The sequence below is a fragment of the Rhyacophila brunnea genome, unplaced genomic scaffold (assembly GCF_057557595.1).
Source record: "Rhyacophila brunnea isolate RB1 unplaced genomic scaffold, BYU_Rbru_1.0 scaffold_12, whole genome shotgun sequence".
NCBI lineage: Eukaryota > Metazoa > Arthropoda > Insecta > Trichoptera > Rhyacophilidae > Rhyacophila > Rhyacophila brunnea.
The window spans coordinates 44346254-44370761 of record NW_028232774.1 but is presented as its reverse complement, the minus strand read 5'-3'; the positions used below and the strand labels follow the sequence as shown (position 1 = coordinate 44370761).

Genomic DNA, 24508 nt, shown 5'->3' with positions numbered 1-24508 from the left:
AGTTTCTGGGATAGTTGAACTCTTTTACATATACAATTTTTTATCTTCTTCCTAATCAAAATGGAAGGAACACAAAGTACATCAGAAAATTGATGGATGACAGTAATTTTGATGTAGATTTTGATGAAGAGGAACAATACGTTTTGATTCCCAGTGCATATGAAGCTGCATATTATAGAATTATTTCTCATACATAATCACGTTCTCATCTCTACTGTGTAAGTGTTGTGACAACCCTGACGTTTTGTGAAACATTAAGTTTGATTTATTTCGATAAATGACGGCGTAAATGGACACATCATGTATTAATTTGGTAAGTTTATATGATATAGTATTAATATAATGCCAAAAAAGGTATATTTACTAAAGTTTATTTTTTCAAAAAAAATCGCGGCCCTCCGTATATGGCCATACTAATACCTCCTGGCATAGAACAGGTTAAATTACTGTAACCAAAAAATTTTGATTGTTTCCCCTGTTTAACTGTTTTTAAATAATATGATGTGTAAATACATACCTACAGAATATTAGTGATTTTTGCTTAAAAGTAGCTAAGGCTGCTATTGGCGGCTTTGGGGTAGTTTATCATATTTATGTTGTGAGGCAGTTAATTATTACAATAAGCTAACCGTCTCAATTGTCAAAAAGTGCTAATGTTTTAACATCACCTCTTTCGGCTGTGTTAACTTTTAGAGAGAGATTGACAGTTTTGACAAGACGGCTAAATTATTTTAACAATTATAATACCTCAATGCATAAATATCCTCGATAGCCGTCGATAGCAGCCTTGTGTATAGAATAGATGCGCTGGAGTTACTTCTAGTTCTCACTATCTCTCAAACCACTTGATAATATCTAACCATTGAAAAGCTTTAGAATGTGTACAACCAATATAACCAACTCGGTGATCTTATCCTTGTTTCCTTGGTTTTGTTTCTCTGATTTTTCCCTTATAATTTCTCACCATCCAAAATTTGGAATCTGAGATCGTTCACATCGCAATGTTTGAATTAACTCTTGCTTCAACTGCAACAGTGCAGCATACAGATATTGAAATTTATTTTATTTGGTGACACTTCTATAACACTTTCAATTAACGAAAAAACGAGTTCTCCATTTTACTATTATTGGAACTTACTAAAGGTCTTTTCAAAATTTGGTTTTATGATTTTTACTCTTCGCTGCAATCATTTTAATCAATTTTCTTGTGGAAACTCATTACTCTCTCTTCATTATTTTCATTTGATGACAATTAATAGTCGCCGAAGGATCTATTATTGTCTGTTGAAATTATTCGGTTTGTACAATACAATAATACTACTTCTGACAGTAGATTCCGTTGAAATACAAATTTTTTCATCTGCAAGACAAACAGACTAGGTGTAGATGTTTGCAGATGTGTATAAGATTATCTTTGTATGTATCCGTTTAAGATACAGTATAACCTCGTTTTTACGTGCCCGGTATTCACGTTTTCCCGGCAATTGCGTGTAATTTTTCGGTCCCGATGTATTTCAGTACATTTAATACCCGCATTTACGTTTTTCTTTCCCGCGATTTACGTCGGAAATATTCAAAATATGCGAGTTACACGCGCTTCTGAAGAACTGTCTGATGAAGACGAGGTTGATATTCCAAAAAAAGAAGAAGCAATGAGGTTCACCGAGGGTTTAAAAACCTACTTTACAAACTTTGCTGATATCCAAGATGACACTTTTAAATGTTTATATAGTCTTGAAAGAGAATTACATAACAAAAAAACAAAAATGCAACAAACTAATATACATATGTACATGATTTTTTCAATAAAAATTTAAATTGAATGTTGTTTTTTAATAAAACGTTATTTTTTTAGAAACATAAAATTTTAATGTTCTTTTTTTCAATACCCCCCTTTTACATTTTCCCTCCAATTAGGTTTTTTTTTCCAGTCCCTTAAAAAACGTAAAATAGGGGTTATACTGTAGTTATGCTTTACATACAATTTGAGACTAATTATTCTATTGGCCGGCATTTGTAGTCTAATTAAAAACGCACTGTACTTATTTATGTCACTACCTTCTGCTCAACACGTTTATTTTATAATTTATTCTGTCTATTTTATAATATCGTGTTAGCCAAGAAGGGGCTCCCTGAAATTTAACGTGATATTAGTATAGCCCGCTTAAGAAAAGAGGTCGGGTATCACTGCGTCTGACTAGACTCCGCTTCCATAATTTGCTACTAGAGACGATCTGACAAAAAATATTGCTTTCATGGTCTATCCCAGGGGTCGGCAAACTCTTATACCAAAGGAGCCAAATATGAGTGGCATAACGGTTAAAAAAAAATCGAGAGCCATACCTATATTTTTATAAATATGATTTATTTAAATGAATTCATTATAATTGTTTATTTATTAAGTGAAGAAAATTTCCCGAATAAAATTAACGTAAATATATGTTTTTATTGTTGAAATTATAAATATAATTTTTACAGAATATGAATTACATACAATTTTCACGCATTCCTTAAAACTAATGTGAACCTTCCTTAAACCTTCCTTGAATTTCTTTGGAGAGTTTCTGTATGTTTGGTATGTAACTTGTAGTTTTTAATTACTGGCGTGACTCCAAATAATTGTCATCGGTTATTTGACTTTTCTAAATGCTATTTATATTGTTCATGTTTGAAAATGATTGTTCACATACATATTATCATGTAGACTCGAATATGAGTTCGGAAAGCTATTCCATGTATTAAAAATCGTAGTATCTTCCTTATGTAGACCTTTGTGTTGTGAAATTAAATTGCATTTTTCTCTCCAAATCCTCAATTTTGGTGGCAAGACCTACAAATTTTGAGTCCCATAACTCTTTTCTGGTTAAATCCACCAATAAAATTGTATTTCAAAAGTGCTCGTTTCAATATCAAATGGAGAAAAATTTAATTTGTCGACTTTTGCAATGGGCGGATAACAACAACAATCATACCTTCTTGCATCAATTATCACGGAGGAAAAATTAGGATCGCGATACTGTCATTATAAATATGTAATATAATAAGTGTACAAATCAATGACAAAAAATAAAAATTGTGAATTTTGCAAAAGTTTTTGTAAAAATTGGGAATCGGGAATTTGGCAGAGCCGCGGTTTGCCGAACCCTGGTCTATCCGCCTGGGAGATACTAGAAATAAGAATTTCTTAACGAAGCAACTATCAGCGATAAGGAGAGAAGTTTGAAACTGATCAGGTAGTCGCTTTAATCAAAGATGAATACCACTTGGGCGTCACCTGGACACTCCATAATTTATTTTAATCGACTGTTGTTGCAGGTGAAATATTGGCGGTATCGTATTGAAAACACACCTTTGACAATATTTGATATCATTTTATTTAAATAATAATATTAGTAGCTACTACACAATGAAAGTAAACAAATTAATTAATTTAACATAACACGTTATAGTTATAGTGCACTTTGTTGGAAATGACTGGGAATGATACTTTTTAAATAATAATAAATCATTCGATTAATTCCACAAAAAACAAATAATATAATTAATGAATCCACTTATCTCACACATTTGTGTATAATTTATTCATACCCAGTCTACACAATCAACATGTATTTTAGTCCGACAGTAATTTATGTACGGGTACATACATACATACATAGTATGGCTTTGGACTGAATTAAATAATACAAAAAGTAACAAAATTTATTCATAAATAATACGTTTACACAATATCACAAATTAAAAGCGACGTGACGAAATACGTTTCATTCATTTCTCGGTTTTGTTTTAAACATGAAACTGATTTTTTCAGGATCATTTTCTTCATTAACCATCTCGGGTAAAAATCTTCTCATAGGCGGTGTGATTAATTTCGGATCGAGCGTCGCCAAGTCGGTGGGGCCGGTTATAAAACTCACCGCTGTTCCGACGGTCATCGCAATTATAACTCCGAAAGCCATATACATCATAAATGAAAGCTTGTATAGAATGAACACATCACTGAAAAAAAGAAAAAGAAAGGTCATAATTTTGTTTCCAAAAATACATATCGGGAGTCAGTTTATTGCGCTGGCAATTATAATATATTTATGAAAGATTTTGATGAAGATGAATAATCTTCTTCTATGTTTACTTAGGCAGGTGAGTACTTATATTATTTATTAAGTTTACATCCCACTGAATTTGGGCAAACACAAAAATAATCAGTACTAGTCGGTTATCCTGGATACAGCGGCAAACACATTTTGAAAATAGCCGATATACTGGATTATTTGTTAGGATAACCTAACCTAACCTAAACTTACCCAAACTAACAAATAATCCAGTATATCGGCTATTTTCAAAATGTGTTTGCCGCTGTATCCAGGATAAACGTATATAACCAAATAATCATGAAATCATGATCAAGTGTTATTTATTAATTTAATATATTGACTTTTCTTACATAACACATCGACTGCTGACAACATAATTACTTTTTAAATAGCATGCTAATTATATCGAATGGCCACCTAATCGTTACGCGCTAGGTGCGTCTTTAGCGTCCAATGACTTTAATTCTACAATTTAAATAAAATCTCTCCCGTATTCTTGTAGCTGCAAAAGAGTTCTTAACAAAAATATTTTAATTTTCTGAATTATTTTTTAATCAGGGATGTCATTTCGAAATAAAAAGGTACTTGGTATCAGTATTCATTAACGTATCGTATCGAGAGATAATATTATAGATGCTTGTAGTATATCCAGAGATTATATTGTATACTCGGTATCCGTATCATGTCAAAAAAAAGAACTGATCGATACTGATTTCGTATTGACACTTGCAAATATCGTACCGAAAGATTTTGTCGCTCGATTCTTGTGTCAGATATTTTTTCTGATGCTTTTTTCCTAGTCCAAATATAATAAAAAAACGAGCATATTGGCTAAAATATTCTCAACGAATGCTAAGTGCTCCATGGATACAAGCCGCACGTTTATCTTCAAGACCGAGATACTAGGCCAGAGCAAAGATCGACAATACTTACCGCCTGTACCCGTTTAATTCCATATCGATGAACTGATACGATACATGCAAAATATTATAATTTGAAGCCACCGTGGCTGGAATCAACTGCACTCTCGGTAGCGGCCGCGGTCTGCAGTAACCTAAGTAAAATAGAATAACGGTTAAATAATATTTTAATATACTGTAAAAATTAAAACAAACCTGGAATTATCATCGGCCGATATGGCCGCTCCGATGGCAAGCCACGCTGTGAAAGCGCTGCCGGTTAGAGCACCAATCACAGCTCCTTTCGTATTGGCCCACGGTACAAAAATACCGATCCCAAACAAAGTAAAAATTGGGGTACCTATTATACTATGAAATTTGTAGCTCATCTGAAATTATTAATTAACAAATGTATTAATACTATTGAACTAAGACAGCTAAAAAGAATACAATTGAGCAGGAGCAGGTCTTGCAGTACCTACCTGACAAAGGTGTGAACAATAGTTGGAAGTCGGAATACCGGTAATGACAGCTGAACTTGTTGCATTTAGTGAGGTGATAATATAAAATATAGGCTTAACTATGACTTCTCTGCACGACTCGCTGTCATATAATTCGACTATGAGAGTCCTTTAGAACACCTGCTACAGCTACTCGTTTATATAATACAATTGTTGTCAAAATCACATAATTATGGGAATTCAGGCCAATAAAATAGAGGGTGATCTGGCAAAAGTTTGGACTGAAATGAGTCCATAAAGAAAATGTGCCAAAGCATGTGGATATAATAATATACCCTATGAATAAAAAAAAGAAGGAATGAACCTATCTACAAATCACAGCAATCAGAAAGGCCGGCAATGCGTGATACACAAACATAAAATACACAAAATTACAAACAAATACAACATTTATACACACACGTACAGACCACTTGATATTTGTTTACGCAAAAATCGACGCTCTCCAAAATGGTGAATTTGGTTGCCCGTTTTTATACTGCAATGAATTGGTATGTTCCTTCCTTTCTTTTTTTATTCGTTGGTCCCACCACAGGAGATTCCTAGACGAGGGAAAATGGAGTACAGGCGGTTCTCATGATACAGAGTAGAGCTACAACTTGTCTTTGAGAGTTTCGGTGATCTGAAATGTGCCCTCATATTGGGGATGATGGAAGAGCTCGGTTAAATTGTTAAGGTCTTTAACAGAATTGGAGAGATAGTCGGATTCTGATTTCTGCGTCTCCTCTGGGAGAAAAGACAATAGACAGCGGTTCAGCGTTATCTATTCTATACACAAGGCCGCTATCGACATCTATCGAGGGTAGTTTATCATATTTATGTATTGAGGCGGTTAATTGTCGCAATAAGTTAACTGGCTGAACTGTCAAAATGTCCTATGTTTTAACAGCACCTCTCTTGGCTGTATTAACTTTTAGAGCAAGATAGACAGTTTGGACAGTTGATATGGCTTATCGTAACAATTAAAATACCTCGATACATAAATATCATAAACTAACCTCGATAGCCGCCGATGGCGGCCTCTTGTATGGAATAAATGCGCAGAGCAGTTAATTGCATGGCTTTCAGCAACAAATTTCATTATTCTATATATTTTTTTGTGTTAATGACGTATTATTTAAATAATTGCAGTTCTCTACAGTGGACAAAGACGTGTCTTGTCAAAATTGTTATAGTTTTTATATATTAATATTAAACATTAAATGTGATAAGCGTTACCAGTATGCATTTAACGGTTGGTTAAAGCTTCGGTAAAACTATAAATATTAATTATTAACTCAATAAGTGATTATTTAATTCTATCTTACCGATAGAATTTTTTCCATTTTTTCTACAACTGGAACAGTAGCGACAGCATAAAATCCTAAAACCACCACGATTGTTTTCATTATTATATTGGCTTTCTGTTCAGAGATAGACTTTCTCTTAATGTAATCCTCATAAATTGTCCCAGACATTGTGTTGAGGGCGGCTGAAAGAGAACTAAAGATACCTACATCATTATTTCACAAATTAAATTATAAATATTATATCCACTTCTTGCATATGTTGCTTTTCCATTATTTTATTTTATAAGATTTTAATGATTCTCTGTAAAAGTATATGTACTAGGTAGGTACTATGTAAAATTGTAAATCATTAAAAATAATAATATGGAAAACTTCTTTTCTTTCGACCATGTCCGATCCTAAAAGAATCATATGGGGTTCCACAGAGTAGAGGTTTGTATTTTAACAGATTTTGTTTTTTACGAGAAATGGATGGATCCACTTGCTCAACCTATTAGGTCCATACCCTGACTCACACACAAATTGAAAAACAATATGTGTACTTGTCAGACCCAAGATTCGAACCTGGGACCCACGGCGTGATAGTCCAACGCTTTAGCCGCGTGGTCACCGTGGGCGTTTGCAGGTATTGTCACAGATTGGGTTAGATAAGAGTATTGTATTTGGTTTTTGGGTTGTCACTGTGTCTTCTTCCACTTTGTTCTCTCGACAGTTCAGGTTCGCAAAAGATTCTTGTGAACGATCTCTGCAATGAGCCCAAAGCGTCAAGCAAAGAAAAAGGATGAACACGCAATGACATCCCAAAAACATAATACCATAACAAACAATTGTGTAAGTCTCAAACAATATGTAATTATGAGGTAGGTACTTAGTTTAGATATTTACCTCAAAGCGGCACAAAATATTCCAGAAACAAAAAAACCAGGAAGTGTTGGAATGTATCCCATTTTATCCAAAACAAAGAATGGGTATATTTGGTCTGCTCGAGAAATAACCTTTAAACAATGGTAAAACCATACATACATAATAATATGTAAGTTAATAATAATACTTAGTAGAGTCAATGATTTGTTTATTAATTTCATATTTATTTAGTCAATAATTAATTACATACATCTGCAAGCTTATTCTAACATATCACTTAACATCACAAAAGAGCTACCTAATTGTGATAAACATATCACATTTTTACAACTTTACGTATTCCGGTGGTTAATTATGTAAAAAAGTTAACTGTCTAAACTGTCAAAAGGTCATATCTTTTAACTGCGCCTCTGTTGGGTGTGCTGACGTGAGAACGATACAATGTACGTCAATTTTACATATTGAGAATTGAGATGCAAGATGTTTCAAAAAATAATTAGGCCAACATTTCCGTGTTCGTCTGACATGACTGGCAAATTTTAGGTTATGTTGGTTGTTTGAGGTTTAAAGGTTTAATGTATATTGAAAAAACCATATGACATGACTAATAAAATTGTAGGTTATGTTGATATGTCAATACAAAATTCTTGTATTCGGCGCATTACCGATTAGATAGCACTAGTTCGGCTTTATCCGCTCGTGGTCGGTCTTATCCGCTTGGGTTCAGCCGCACGAACATATCCGAATTTGACCGACATGTCTACAAAAATTACGGATAGCCGCCGCTAACCGTTTAATAAGATTTAGTGTAAAGAATTCCTATTGTGCTAATTTTGACCAATGATAATAATGGAAACATGCAAGTGATAACTGTTAAGAATAAACCTGCAGGATCATAAAAATTATATGAATTTTTATTTTTGGTTTGATTCTCTGCTTAATATGTCAATAAAGTTAAAATTCACTTTGTCAGATGGCAAAATTTAGATGACTTCTATTATTTTTGATGAATATTTATTTTTTATAGTACAAAATAATATGATAGCCGGTAATGTGAGCGATATGTGAATATTGATTGAATACCTTGTTGGCTACCGGATCTTGGTCGCTGTAAACTACATATATCAGTATTCCAGCATACACACTAAGGGTTGTTAACAATAACAGTCCTATCCAGAAGATTACCATAACTCTAAAAATATTTGGTATACGTTAAGGGTGTAAGTAATAAATAATATGCATTAATGTACAGAGGAATTCATATTGCTCAGAAAGTAAAACCATTGAGGGTCATAGAATAATAAATATAAATAAATAAAACATCCTGATTGTAATGTATAAAAATAAATATATTAATAATATTATTATGTATAATATGTAAATATAAGTATTAATATTATATTACTGTAGAGAAAATTTATTATATTATAGATCTACCATCATAAATTGGCATTTCAGCGAGAACATTGAGAATGTTGCCATAACTAACAAAAAAATGGTAATTTATAATTTTTTATTGGTAGTAGATTTCTGTACAAATATTATTAAATTAAAAAATTAACACAATCAAAATAAAAACGTGTTACTTTTTTTATAACCTCGAGAAAGAAATGCATAGTTGAAAAAATCAGAAATTGGAAAATATAAAGTAGTATTGTCTATATTTTAGTCATCGAAAAAAATATAATAAAAAAAGCGAAAATAAATCAAACTCTAAAGACAGTAAAATAGCATCAACATAAATGGAATTTTAAATGAAACACGATAACTATAAATTACACAAACAATGTAGAAATTATATAACTACTATAATGGTTCAATTCCAGATAGACTATCATCCGATTCTGTGTCACTCTCAGGACCATTTACGGTAAAAATAAATTAAATTAAAAAATTGGTGCTAAGTAGCTATCGAATAATGTCAAATATTAAAAGGTCATATTCGTTTATTAATAATCTAAAATACTCTTTATGTTTTCAAATGTACAAACAATAAAAATCTTGCGAGCAAGAAAAACAGCGTACCTACCTAAATTAGCAACAAACACTCATTCGATTATAAAATACTATATCAAATATAAAATTATGTATTAGGTACATTCCTTATTTAAAAGGAAAAAGCTTTTTTTACTTGTTGATCTCTTTTTTTAATAGGTAGGTATATTTTATTTATCAACACTAAATATAATGTGTTTTTGATATTTTGACGCCATGAGAGCTAAATAAACGCAAGCGCAATCCGTAATTCGAGAAACATGTTGTAAAACTAAATGGTATTTGTGACAAATTTATCCTCGATAGACAATTTTAGTTTCAAATTCGACCGGCTGCCAACTTACGATGGTAGATCTGTAATACTATCGACCGAAGGTACTTGATGGAATTTGAATTTAAATTCTAATGGATTCAAGCTCTGTACTATTCCATTTAAGTCGTTTTTTGCGACCCGGGTTTCGCCTTTCGGCATCTTCAGGCGTCGTGTACACTCATTAAAGGTAAACACACACTGACAACGAACACTCTTAACTCTACCTTATATAGTAAATCAATACAATAAAGTAGGTAAAACTCCAATACCTACCTATCTAGTCAGAGGTCACAAAAAATACACAACAGGTCACAACAAATTATGAATAGTTATATACTTAATAATTGAGATACTAATTTTATTTTCTTTTTTATTAAAAGTTTGTCTATAAGAGACTCCTCATAACCGTTCGTCTCTGTTCTGGCAGAACACACTAACTGGAGAATACTAGTTTTGAGTAATTTGACTTTGAAGTTGTTAAAATGTTTGAAATGGTCTATCATGTGAGTTTATTAAGTAATCGTAAAAAGGATGACTTGAAAATAAAGACTGTTTATTTATTAAGAAGGTTTCCAGACGGTAAAGTTTGAAATAAGGAACATTTTGGTATAACTAACTCAATATGTAATTTTTTCGAATTAGTGTCTTCTGCCAGAACAGTGACGTGTTGTTAATAGCAATTTGTTTAATCGTTAAAAGTTCGTTTTTAAAATTTGTTTCACTTAAGGGTACAGTTACAAGTCTATGTACCTATATCACAATTTCATTGTTTTAATATTAATATCAAGTTACAAGACTTGTAACTGTGCCCTTAAGTGAAACAAATTTTAAAAACGAACTTTTAACGATTAAACAAATTGCTATTAACAACGGTTATGAGGAGTCTCTTATAGACAAATTTTTAATAAAAAATAAAATAAAATTAGTATCTAAATTATTATTAAAGGTATAGAACCTACCATACCGGTCATTGTTAATCATTGGTGTAGATTAAGTTATATAGTAAAACCAGTGAAAAAGTTAAAAAACATCTTTCCAAAAATAATGTCAAACCGGCATTTTATTGTAATAACACAGTCGGTAGATTATTGATAAACAATAAAGACTCTATAGAAATTAAAAATAAATCCGGTATTTACAAATTAGAGTGTAACAACTGCCCCAAATTTTACGTTGGTAAAACTACGAGGAAACTAAATGGTAAGTCCATGTTACAATTGTTTAAACCTCGGAGCTTATTTTCACGAAGCATCTGTATACCAGAGGTAAAATACGGTATATAATGACAACTTTACAGGAGAGACGAATTTGTGATTTTTAGTACTTTCAACTTCTGGCATACGTAGTATGGAAAAAAATCAAATTTATTTATTTATCAAAACAAGCATATTTTCTCGTGTTCTATTATACTATGTTTATACTTTATTATCATTATTATTTTTTAACGCTTATAATGGAGATACATTTCTTTCCCTCGAAATCTGTTGGTGGTACACAATAAAATATGCTAAGTGATAAACACCTGTAATTCCAAGGGTTTTTTAAAATTGATATTAGAACCTACCCTTTTATTTAAAAAAAACATGTGTATTTTGTATACTTTCTATATTTATGAGATAAATGAAAAACCTTCGATATTTTTTTTATTTATTGTAATTCAAGGCGATAACAATATAATTTAAAAATGGCCAAAAGTACCAAACCAAAATTTAAATATTCAAGTAGAATTATATTTTATAATCTCTGTGATCATTTGATCATTTGAAAAATGGGCATGATTAACACATTTGAAGATAATTCTAAAGATACTGATTATAAGTTATGTCTTTGACCATTCAAATGTGATAAAACATCCTACGAATAATAATTGTTTTAAATAATTATTGACCTACGAATGAGGAAGTATTTTTTTAAATACGCCATTTCTATTGGCATTTCCCAGTGGTTAAGCCACAACATACGGCCGTAGCCATTAATTGACAAATGATAAATGAAGTAGGGAGTAAGATCATGTTAACGCGCGTATTTGAACATGTGCCGAACTGAAAAAAAATCATTTTTCTTGGGTTTTATTGCCTGCCCGTCATAAAAGTACCCCGCTTCAAAACCTTGGTCCATGGCGATGACTTAACACTTCTATTTATCAATCAATCTGTTCTATGGTCTAATCACTTAGTGATTTATTAGATAAGTATTTATTTGGATATAATGTTATTAGATTGGTATGAATCAAATGAAAAATAAACTATAGAGTGACAATACATTTCAATAATTTATACGAATCTTAGCAGGTAAAATAATGTTTATTAATTGATAATAAATAGAATAAAAACTCACTTATTTGCGTCACGCTGTGTCGGTACAGACATATATCGTTGAATAGGTCCTTGAAGACTCGCCAATTGGGATAACATCGTAAAAAATGTTCCAAATGTCATTATCCAAAATGAACTTTTTTGAAATGGACTTGGATCCATGCTAAAATATAGTTATCAATATAATTAAATATTTCTGGATTTTCAATCAAAAGTTAGAATACATTTTCCTTTACAGCATTTTAAAAATTGAAATAATTATTTTGTGATACCTAGTCACAGATTGGTAATAAAGTGTAGTAATAATATTACTAGTATTATTTTTATTACCTGAAAGCAGGTTTGCTATGGAAGATCATTGTACTAATATAATCAATTATTAATCAATCAATCACGTATAAAATATATTATCAACATTTAGGGTGACGGACAGTACTTTAAAATTGAGCAAGTAGAAAAAGGATAGATTCCTGTGGCATTGCGACCACTACAAAATCGCTTTGGAATGGTGTTGGTGTCATTTGAAAGTAACAATTCCGACCATGTCCGATCCTAATAGGATCATATGGGCCTCCACAAACTAGAGGATTGTATTAACAGATTTTGTTTTTTACGAGAAATGGATGTCAGCCACTTGCTCAACCTATTAGGTCCATACCCTGACTCACACACAAATTGAAAAACAATATGTGTTCTTGTCAGACCCAGGATTCGAACCTGAGACCCACGGCATGATAGTCCAGCGCTTAAGCCACGCGGCCACCGTGGGTGTAACAGAAAGTAACAATACCAACACCTAAATGAGTCGCCCGCACTGCCATAAGAATCTGACACCATTCTACCTAATATTATACATCACATTATTACTAGCCAATATAACTCATTGCAATGCAATTGTAATCTAACTGTTGGCATCTGTTAACATGTGACAGAATATTAACAATGCGATTTAATACAATAATTCACTGATAATAATTTGTATTTAAATAGATGAATATAATAATTATTATTACTTAGTATCCAAAACATTAAAATAAAATACAATATTTAAAATTAAAAGACTTTGTCATACAATGTATTCATTGGCAAATCCTATATCTAGCAGAGGCACCTACCGGAAAAATACGAAGCTTGCAATTTGAGACATTTTTTGATAATTTACAATTTAAACTGTATTAATTAATAAATAGATATTATGTACCTATCTGAAAACATTGAGAAGAAAAATATTTTTTATTTTACGTCTAAGATAAAAAAATGTTGTATTACATATTATTTTATGGTTATATATATATAATCAATTCATTCAATATTTATTTTTATGATATTTTAAAAATTCTGATGTTCGGCTTTAGTTGTAGAAATAATACCTAACCATTCTGATATTATGTTATACATTGATATATAATACAATTATTGCGAAATACCAATATACCTATCTATACGAAAAGGTGGGGTATTTAAGTTTTCCAAAAGCAGCTGTTATCGGGACGGTGGGATAGAATTATAAAAACGGAACATGTCCCATACATAATATGGGACATCTACCCCCCTTAACAATATCAATATAAAATTATATGTCAGGTTTCGCGAACCTTTTTACGTACGCGTGCCAAAAATTCCCAAATATTATTTTTTGACTGTCTGACGCGCCGAGCAGTTTTTCATAGGAAAAAAATAGCTTAAAAATCCATTAAAAAAGTTCAAAAAATATAATTAAGTTCTTGAATATTACTGTATTACTTAGTTTAGTTATTTACGCACAAATTACCGCAAGAATAACTCCGATCAGGTGAGGAATTCTCTCACTACTAACAGTAGTCTCAAGACTCTCAAGTATTGTAAAATGATTGTAAATCGGTCAGCAGCAGAGATTCGTGGCGCGGCATCTCCAGTCGCCTGTTGAGGTCAGTGCGATAATATTAAATGTGAAACATAACACCGAAGGATCGACCAATGCAATTTAAATTAAACGTAATGTTTACTCTTGAAGAGTATCTTCCTCGTATTTTCTGTCATTTATGCATGGATTTCGTCGTTTCCGTTTACGCATCGATCGGTAAATATTATTGGTAAAAATATTATTAAAAACTGAAGAACATACACATGGCTATGTCGTAATTATTTTTAAATATTGTATAATATTATAGACCTATATACATATTTGTTTGTATTGTACTTATTTCTCTTCAACATAATATGTTATATTATAACATTCGCGTGCAATGCAAAATCATCTCGCGTGCCATAGGTTCGCAATCACTGATTATAAGCGGTACAATGTACCGAAGTTCACCTGAAACGGAATGATTAAAAAAAATTACCAATACAAGTCTTACTTGAAAATATGGAGTTTGTTTCCATTCTTAGCAGTTTCATAAATATGCGATAATCCTCCTGCATTTATTGTCCCGATTATCACTATCGCCGTGCAGACGAAAACTGTTATGATAATTTGTATAAAGTCTGTCCATACCACAGCTTTCACGCCACCCTGTAAAATATTTTTGTTACACCAATATATATATCGTGTCTGTGGAGGTTGTAGTGGCGATTAGCTGAACTACAACTCCCCGAGCTTCTGTCCTATATTATGGAAACCATAAACTATACTATAAAATCCAGCCATGACAATTTGGTTGTAGAATACATCATATTATAGGTACAATCATGCCTCCCACAAAGGGGGGCTGACAGGGCTCTAGCCTGGGGGCCCAGGCTCTGGAAGGGCTCGGCGTGGCGAGTCGACCAGATAAGTGATATAAATACACATCACAAATTCTCTCTAATAGTAAATGTGTTTGTATGATATAATTTTTATTTGTGTATCGATACTCGACAATTCCATATTTCAAATGGATGTATTAGAATATTAAAAAAAAACAATAAAAATATACACATTAATTTTACCGCGTACACCATTTGGAAAACGCTACTGTGGAGCATCACACTGCCTTTATGCTTAACGATAGATGGGGGGGGTCTGTAGCGCCGAAAATCCTAACCTGGGGGCCCGCTTCAGAATGTGGGGGCCATGGGTACAAGGATGAATAGTGAAATAAGAATCTTAGAAATAAGATTTTGTCAATTCTACGATAATTTAGTATCGTTTTTAATAAAATTAACTATTTTTTTTATTCATCGAATAATAATTAACAAGAATGTAACATTCTAATTATTGATAACTTTGAAAACACTTCTGAGAAAATATGTTATAACCAATAAAAAAAAAATCTTTTTGAAAAAAGTATGACACCCCACAGTAATCAGATGCCGCAATTAAGTATGGCTCCTTTAGCACAGTGGTCTATGTGCATGGGTGCGATAACCGAGAGGGTTGAGAGTGAGCTAAAACCCTTGCGCTTTGTACTCGTAATTTTATTATTTGTGGCTATTAGGTTTTCATTAGGTACGAGTACTATCCGTGCCGTTACATAGTCGACAATAATAATTATGATAAATTCAGTTTTAAGTCAATAATATACAACATTATTTTGATTTCTTTCCCGATGTTCACGTCAGTTACTAAGTAATTACTATACCTCAGTGTCGAATGGTAGAGGTAGGCTGTTATACTCTGCCATAAATAGTTCACACTAAACTTTGTCATTCGTACGTATTTACTTTCATTGAAATAAGACTATAATTTACAGATGATGTTAGTTAGTTTTTAAAATTCAATTAAACCTTGCCTAACCTAGCCATAATAGATATTAATCAAAAATACTCGTCTATCTATAAAATATTTAAAATTATGCAATTAAATCATTCATAACTTTGGACATTTTATAGATAGAATAATATTTTTTACTTATTATAGGTTGGGTAGGCGCTTAATGGATTAAAAAATGAACCAACTATATATTATTGTGTAATATGTATTTTAAACGAACGAAAACAAATAGGTATGTAATAAGAATGAAAAAGTACGAATGAAAAAATGTGCACAATTTTGTATCTCCCAAAGTAGTCATACCAAAACTATTATGGTTTGGTTTAGGCAGGGTTTATTTGATTTTTAAAAACTAACCAACACCATCTGTAATTAGTCCAATAAAAACAAATATGTATGCAAAGTTTAACGTGCCCTATTTATGGCGGATCTTAACAGCCTACCTCCACCCTTCGCTACTGCTATACCTACATAAGTAGTAGGTAGGGATCCAAAAAGTATTGTTTCGTTCCTTCGATAGCGATACTGATTTTACGATTTTTTCAGAAATAAATTCCTTTACGGAGAATCATCATTAATGCCAATATTTTCTTTCGATGACGTCCCTCTTCATAGATATGACATTCATACTTTTATTTGAGGCGATTGCTTAGAAAATTCCCATGTGTGGCATAGTTAAATAATAATTACTCAATAAAATGTATTTGGAATTTACAGTATATTATTATATTAATTTAATTTATATAGAAGATGTAGATATGACTTACAATCATTGTGTAAAATATGCAAACCACAGATACTCCGACAGAAATGTAATGGATATTTATTCCAGTAACTGAAATCAAAACAATATAGATATCAAATGGATGTGTAGGTATTCTATTTATATTACTTTACTACATAGGTAAGTATTTAAAGGTTTTTTCTTCAATGTTGAAAAGTATGTAAAAATTTGATTGATATTGTAAATAAATAGTGAGAAAATATGATTGTAAGTAGGTCATGTATTTACTATACACCTGTTGGTTGTACATATATACATATATAAATATACTTGCCTTGGTTTAGGACTAGCGCTGGGACGTAAATATATTGAGGTATTACAAACGCCATGATTATGAGAAACATCAGAGACGCCATAGTCCTAACACCTCTACAAAATCTCATTTCAAGGTACTGAAACAATAATAGACACATTAATATTATACTACCAGTAACACCGAAATAAAAGGAAATGATTTTCACTGAATAATAAAAATCCATCCTTTTCCACAGGCTACGACGCCCTATGCTAGCATTGGAATGAAACAGTGGTATATTAGTAAAAATGAAACAGTTACAGAAACAGCGAGGCTATGAGAAAACCGTAAAACTGTATTATGACTTCACCGGGTCGAACCCGTAGCCCCCGGATGAGAAACCAGTGTTTTTGGCAATGGATTACGAGAGCCACTAACGAATGATGTTTTGCACCAAGACTGTCCAAGACATATTTTTATTTTATGTTCACTATTAGGATCGATGTAATTGTGTATGTAAATTTTTTTATTTGCTCAATTTATATTTGAATTTAATATTGTGTTATATAGTTTTTTATACAATAACTGAATCTATGGTTCAACAAACAAAACATCTTATTCGTCTTCACATATTGTAATATTGATTTTGTAGGGGGTGCGAACAATAATCAAACAGTTTCTAAGGGTGCTGGGTATAGAAAATATTGGGAACCTCTGGTATAACGGCTTTAATACATACGATGTATATATTTTACTTTTGGGGAATCCAAGACAAAATACCTCCTACACCTGATGGATACTCCGTCACTGGAGGAGATAGGGCACATTAATTTTTATATTATAGTTTTGTTTGTTCTACAAAAATAACCATACGATACATTTAATAACTACTATCAAAATTTTTGCTCAACATTTTTAATTATTATTTTAAAAACAAAATCTTGCAGATTTATTGTTTTTGAGGCGGTAAAATATCAACTAGGCAACTCATGGAATAACACCTGTTATACGAGGGTGGGTCAATAATTCCTTAGAAAAAAGCATTAAAACAGTTTTTATTTTTGAATTTTTTTTTTATTTCTCAACATAATCTCCTTGGAGCTCAATACACTTGGTTAGACGTTTCTCAATTTTTTTTAAACCGTCAGAAAAATAAGTTTTCGGAAGGTCCTCAAAATAAGCATTTGTCCGATCGATGACTTCTTCATTTGCAAAAAAACCTTGTCCACTTAGCCATTTTTTTAAGTTTGGGAAAAGGAAAAAGTCACTGGGGGCTAAATCTGGCGAATACGGTGGGTGGTCGACCAATTCGAACTTCAATTCTTCAATTTTAGCCATTGATCGTAAACATGTGTGAACACGGGCATTGTCCTGATGAAAGAGGATTTTTTTCCTGTTTAAATGAGGCCGTTTTTATTCAATTTTGTTTTTTAGCTGGTCCAGTAAAGATGCATAATAATCCCCTGTTATTGTTTTTCCTTTTTCCAAATAGTCAACGAAAATAATTTCACGTGCATCCCAAAATACAGTAGCCATAACCTTACCAGCTGATTTTACGGTTTTCGCCTTCTTTGGACATGGTTTGCCTTCGCAATCCACTGCTTTGACTGTTCTTTCGTCTCGGGAGTATAGTGGTGTATCCATGTTTCATCTACAGTCACAAAGCGACGAAAAAATTCATCCGGATTGCGTTGCATGAGCGACAACAGGGCTTTAGAGGCCACCACCCTATTGCGTTTATTGTCGACTGTGAGCAAACGCGGCACCCATCTTACAGAAATATTTTTCATGCCCAATTTGTCATGTAAAATAGAAATGACGCTACCTTTTGAGATCCCTGTAACCTCAATTATCTCACTCAACTTTAATCTTCGGTCACTTAACACCATATCGTGGATTTTATTGATCATTTCTGGTGTAGTCACCTCTACAGGACGTCCTGAGCGTGGTTCATCCTTTGTTGATGTACGACCACGTTTAAATTCATTTAACCAGTTATAAATAGTTGCAAGTGAAGGAGCAGATATGCCGTGAACTAAATCCAACTCATTTTTTATTTCCTTTGCTGTTAACCCTTTTATATTAAAATGTTTAATAACAGCTCTAAACTCGATTTTCTCCATTTTCCATTTTTCCATTTTCCACAAGCATATTTTTTTTTTAAATGTACGAAAAACACACAACAACCCGACCAATCTGATTGAAACTTCGCAGCATACTGAATCGGTAGTGCCGCTGCATGAAAACAAACCGCTTACAGTACTAGTCGCGCCACTTGTCGGCTTTTCTAAGGACTTATTGACCCACCCTCGTACATACAATAATATATATAAATTGAAAACACTTCTCGGAAATGTATAACCACTAGTTCAGAGAGTATTGAAAAACATTAGGTAACTTTGTCGCAGATAGGACATGTATAGCATAGTGGTCAGTCCACATGGGTGCGAATCCCGATAGGCGTAGGTTCGACCCCCGCTGTGTATTTTTCAAAAATATTTTTTACAGTGGTTATAATATATTTATTTTTTTCCCAGAATTGTTTTCAAATTGTGTATGTCCAATTAAAGATTGTTACATTATTTAACCTTCTGAATTATTTTGTTGAATAAAAAATAATTTATCAACAATTTATATGTTATATGCTGGCGGTGTTTAGCCTCAGAATACAAAGCATGCAATTTAATTAAAAAAATGTGTGTGTATAATATTTAACTTGAAATCTTTTTTTACTTATGTATATTAAATCATGTTTCAATTTGGTCAAAGTACGATAGTGGAAAAAGAAATTTAGATGTTTTTTTTATAAATTATGACAATGTTAAGTTTAAGCTAAGTAAAGTTAGGTATTCATTATAAATTATCAATTAATTAGTGTTTGCGTAATTTAAACGGTTTTCTGTACAGAATTTTCTAAATGTTTATTTTGCTTCCTGAAAAGTTATCATATTTTGAGTTAGTATGTTATTTCATGAGGTTGCGAATAATGTTTAATAAAAGTAGGTAGGCACCTCATATGAGCTGGTGATGTTTAGGTTGAAGTAGACTGGAATGAAGAAATAAGAGACACACCAGCAAATGAAGAGTAACGTTGGAGCAACTAAAATGTAGGCAATTCCATTAGAATAAACCTCGGATGGTACTCCAATGAGAGTTATTCCTGAAACTTGGCTGAAAATACAAATTGAAAAAAAATGTTAATCATAGTAATATGTGGTACTGAGTGTTGAAAATGGAAAATTTCACGAAAATATATTGAAATATTGTTGTATACCTGATGTTGATTTATAGCAGTTTTATTATGATTCCTCATCCTGCAGCAATGCTACAAGAATGAATTACACGCTGCAGATCTGAAATGGCGCTGGACTTTGATGTTTCGCCTACGCGTGACGGGTTGAAGTAAGTAAGCACCTAAGTATGATTAATATAATATATAGGTAAGTACACCAAAGAGATTTAACAAATTTACCATAGTAGAAAGAAAAATATGTTTTTTTTATTGTAACAATAATTGATTTCAGAAATAGAGAAACATAATAGTGTCTTTGTATTATAATATATTATAATTACAATAGTGTATTGCTTTGGATTTGTCTTACTTAGGTGCAGTAATTTATAATTTTACGTGGTTGTTTATCTAAATAACGATGTTTAATTTTATAAAAAAAAAAACTTATAGCGTGTGGCAATGCAGAATGGCTTGCGGTTAATTTAATTAGTAACTCATATTAACTTCAATTACATATTATATGAAGTCTAGTAAAATAGAAGAGGGTTTTGTTTAACATCATTGAGGTACACAGATCGGGGTAGGATTGCAGGTAAACCAATCGATACTGAGTATATACGTACCCAATTACCGGTTTGCGAATTGTTTCTGAAAATCTTAGATCGTGAAATTTTACATTTCCAGCACATATATAAATAACATACTGTACAACGGATGTATTAGTATTAGATAAATGCAACTGTATTCTATAAATTAGCATACATATGCAAGTATCCTGAATCCATATCAATTAATTGAATAAAGCGATGTTATGTAACTACGTGCTAATAAAGTGTATTTCTAATTAGATACATTGAGTCTACTAGTTAATGATTATTATCAATATGGCATATTAGTAATACGTACTTAACAAAATTATAATAAAGCAATAAATATATCAGTACCGCAAGGATTTATTATAAAATATGTAGGTAAGTAGGTACCTATTAAAAATCAAAATTGTGTTATTTTTTTATTTAAAATGACCTTCACCAAGAAAACACAGTAAATACAATAATTATTAATACTAGTCACATACTGTCTAGTATGGATATTAAAATGATAATAATAATGCAGCAATAGGTTCTAATATATTTCCAGAATTTATGCCACCTTCTGAAATGACCTTCGAAGCCACATGATAATTGAGGGGCTGAAGGTTAAAAGGGTAAAATTCACATAAAATAACAATGATTACTAATTATATGCCTACTTATGCGTGAGAAAAGATTCATACGTATAACTAGTTTGTATGACAAGTTAAAAGCGTGTAAGATAGATACTGCTCTCAGGATAAGTGCCTAGTAATTACCAACTTAATAACTAACTAACACATTTGGATCCCTGTTATCATCAGCTACTCCAATAATCGTATTTTATATATGAATATGTATGTAATTGAAATGGATTTATTGGTCTCAAGTTAATCGATTTTTAAATAAATTTATAATGTCATTAAAAAGCAAAACAATCGAAACGAAATAACCAATAGTTTTCTTTAATTATTGACATTTAAAATGGAAAGTTTTTTAGGGATTTTATAAAGCAGTGAAAGAGATTAAGGGAGGACATGCTCAGCGTAGGTCAAAACGGAGCTTTTATTCTATTTTCAAAGAATGATCCTGGACACTCCTTAAACGTTGTAGATAATATATTTATATAATTTTGAAGCCTTATTATCCTTTATATTTATTTTTAACATTTGATGACTGCATAAAGTAGTTTTATTTCATAAAATAGTATTCTTTTAAACCTCTCGCTCTAATGTTTTAGAATATGGTCATATTTCAGTACATAATTGTGCAGTGATGTTAGGATTTTTAACATTTATTAATTTTTAAACGCATTTATAAAACCATCAGTATAATTTATGTCGACATTATTATAGTGAAATATTTACGATAAAAAATTAAATTGATAATCTCTGTGATCCCAAATTTGACAAGAATTAGGTATTTTATTATTCAAAAAATGGGCAAGATTAACACATTTGAAGATAATTCTAAAGATACTAATTATAAGCTATGTTTTTGACCATTAAAATGTGATAAACATCCTATGAATAATAATTGCTTTATAATAATTATTGACCTATGAATAAGGTAGCGTTTTTTTGAAATACGCCATTTCTTTTGGCATTTCGCAGTGGTTAAGCTACAACATACGGCCGTAGCCATAACACGTTACGTTAACACGCGCGTTAACATAATTTTACTCCCTACTTCAATTATAGCTTGTCAATAATATATAATAACATATTATTTTACATCAGCTCACCTAGCTACTAAAGAAAACGCCACTGGGAGCGCTTTCATGGTTCTTCCGCCCAACAAGTAGTCGGCCGTCGTTTTCTGTTTGTTGCCAAAGCACCCGAAGTACACACCGATCATGGTTGAGAGCAAGAGCATCAAAAAGAAAACACCATAATCTGTCCAATCGAAGATGTCATCTTCCCCATACTGATTTGATAATCCGTCGATGTGATGTGTTGTCTCGTTTACACTGTCCATCGTAGCGATGAATTCGTCCGCGGGCTTTAATTGTGGCGGAAATCCTTTTCTGAAAGAAATTTGGATAAATATTAATGCTAGCAAAAAAAATTGTACATAAATATTATTAGGTACAGTAGAAGCTCACTGAGCCAAGTAATTAAAAATAAAGAGAATCCGGCTAAAATAATAAAAAATCTATGTTAGTTCCGGAAAAATCCTTTTTTTTGTAGAAATTTATATCAATTTCTCTTTTTCTCGTAATCAAACGAAACTGATGATCATTTAAAAATCCGGATAATCGTTCTAATTGTATGTATATGAGTTTGAATACATATTGCTACAATAAAGGAGAACATCAATTTCTCGAACTATGCTAATCTAGATTTATATAATATTATGATTATCATTTTTGTAGAATAATCTAAAATATAAAAATCAATATTTCGACGGCCCCAGGAAAAACCATGATAAGTCTAAAATCATAAATGTGCAGGAGAGCGAAAAAACTAAAATATTTACGCTATTAAATTCATCATATAAAATGAGTAAGTTTTTTCTTATTTTATTTAAGTAAATCAGATAGACCATTTTATGGTCTATATTCCTATCAAAATTTAATGGTGATTAATTAATTAACAGCTGAGATAATGTCCAAAAATCGTTTTTATTTGGAATAATATTACGCACTTTATATTTCGACTCGATTCAACATGCTTTTGCGCGGACGAAATAGATAACTGACTCCGCATAACACATTCATATTCTGAGATAGAAACCTTATTTTACGTCGCATTTTTCTTACTCTATACGATTTTATTAATTACAACTATAGTTATAACGCTCTATTACGGAAAAATTGACATTGCGCAATATTTAACTCAAAATAGTACAGCGTGTCTATAAAATCTTAACAAGGGATATAGGGACATATTGATATATATATATATATCAGTGGCGAAGGGTGGAGGTAGGCTGTTAAGATCCGCCATAAATAGTGCACATTAAACTTTTTCATACATACATATTTGTTTTCATTGAAATAAGACTACAATTTACAGATAGTGTTGGTTAGATTTTAAAATTCAATTAAACCCTGAGAAACCAAGCCATAATAGATAATAGTCAAAAATTACATGTCTATCTATAAAATATCTAAAATTATGCAATTAAATCATACATAACTTTGAGTATTTTATAGATAGAATAATATTTTTTATTTATTATAGTTTGGTTTACGCAGGACTTAATGAATTAAAAAAATGAACCAACAATATGTGTAATATGTATTTTTAATCCAACGAAAACAAATAACTATGAATGAAAAAGTGTGCACAATTTTGTCGTATCGCCCAAATTAGACCAAATCTATTATGGTTTCGTTTAGGCAGGGTTTAATTGATTTTTAAAAACTAACTAACACCATCTGTAAATTGTAGTGTTACTTCAATAAAAACAAATACATATGACTATCAAAGTTTAGTGTGCATTATTTATAGCGAATCTTAACAGCCTACCTCCACCCTTCGCCACTGATATATATATATATATTTATACGGAGTTTTTATAATATAAATGTATTTAAGTATGACTTCTTATGTTTTTTTGCAAATTATTATTGATATTTTTATAAATAATCAGAATATGTACATTACGAAATAATAAACATTCAGGAAAAATGTTTATAATGGAATAATAAAGAAGTTATGAGGAAATTAGTACATAACACTACTTACTACACCATCAATAAAATATCTATTTTTTAT

At 31.5% G+C, this 24508-nt stretch overlaps 1 protein-coding gene across 1 annotated transcript; it reads right to left on the bottom strand.

Moving 5' to 3' along the window:
• Positions 1–1081: 1081 nt before the first annotated feature.
• On the bottom strand, positions 1082–22601 carry LOC147078200 (sodium-coupled monocarboxylate transporter 2-like). The gene is made up of 11 exons (XM_085940029.1): positions 22531–22601; positions 19994–20153; positions 17022–17139; positions 16731–16798; positions 14630–14784; positions 12313–12453; positions 8751–8859; positions 7689–7798; positions 6822–6996; positions 5210–5382; positions 1082–3999 (listed from the first exon to the last, which is right to left on the bottom strand). The coding sequence occupies exons 1-11, from the start codon at positions 22566–22568 to the stop codon at positions 3765–3767; spliced, it is 1482 nt and encodes a 493-aa protein (XP_085796155.1). The 5' UTR covers positions 22569–22601; the 3' UTR covers positions 1082–3764.
• Between the last annotated feature and the right edge of the window lie 1907 nt (positions 22602–24508).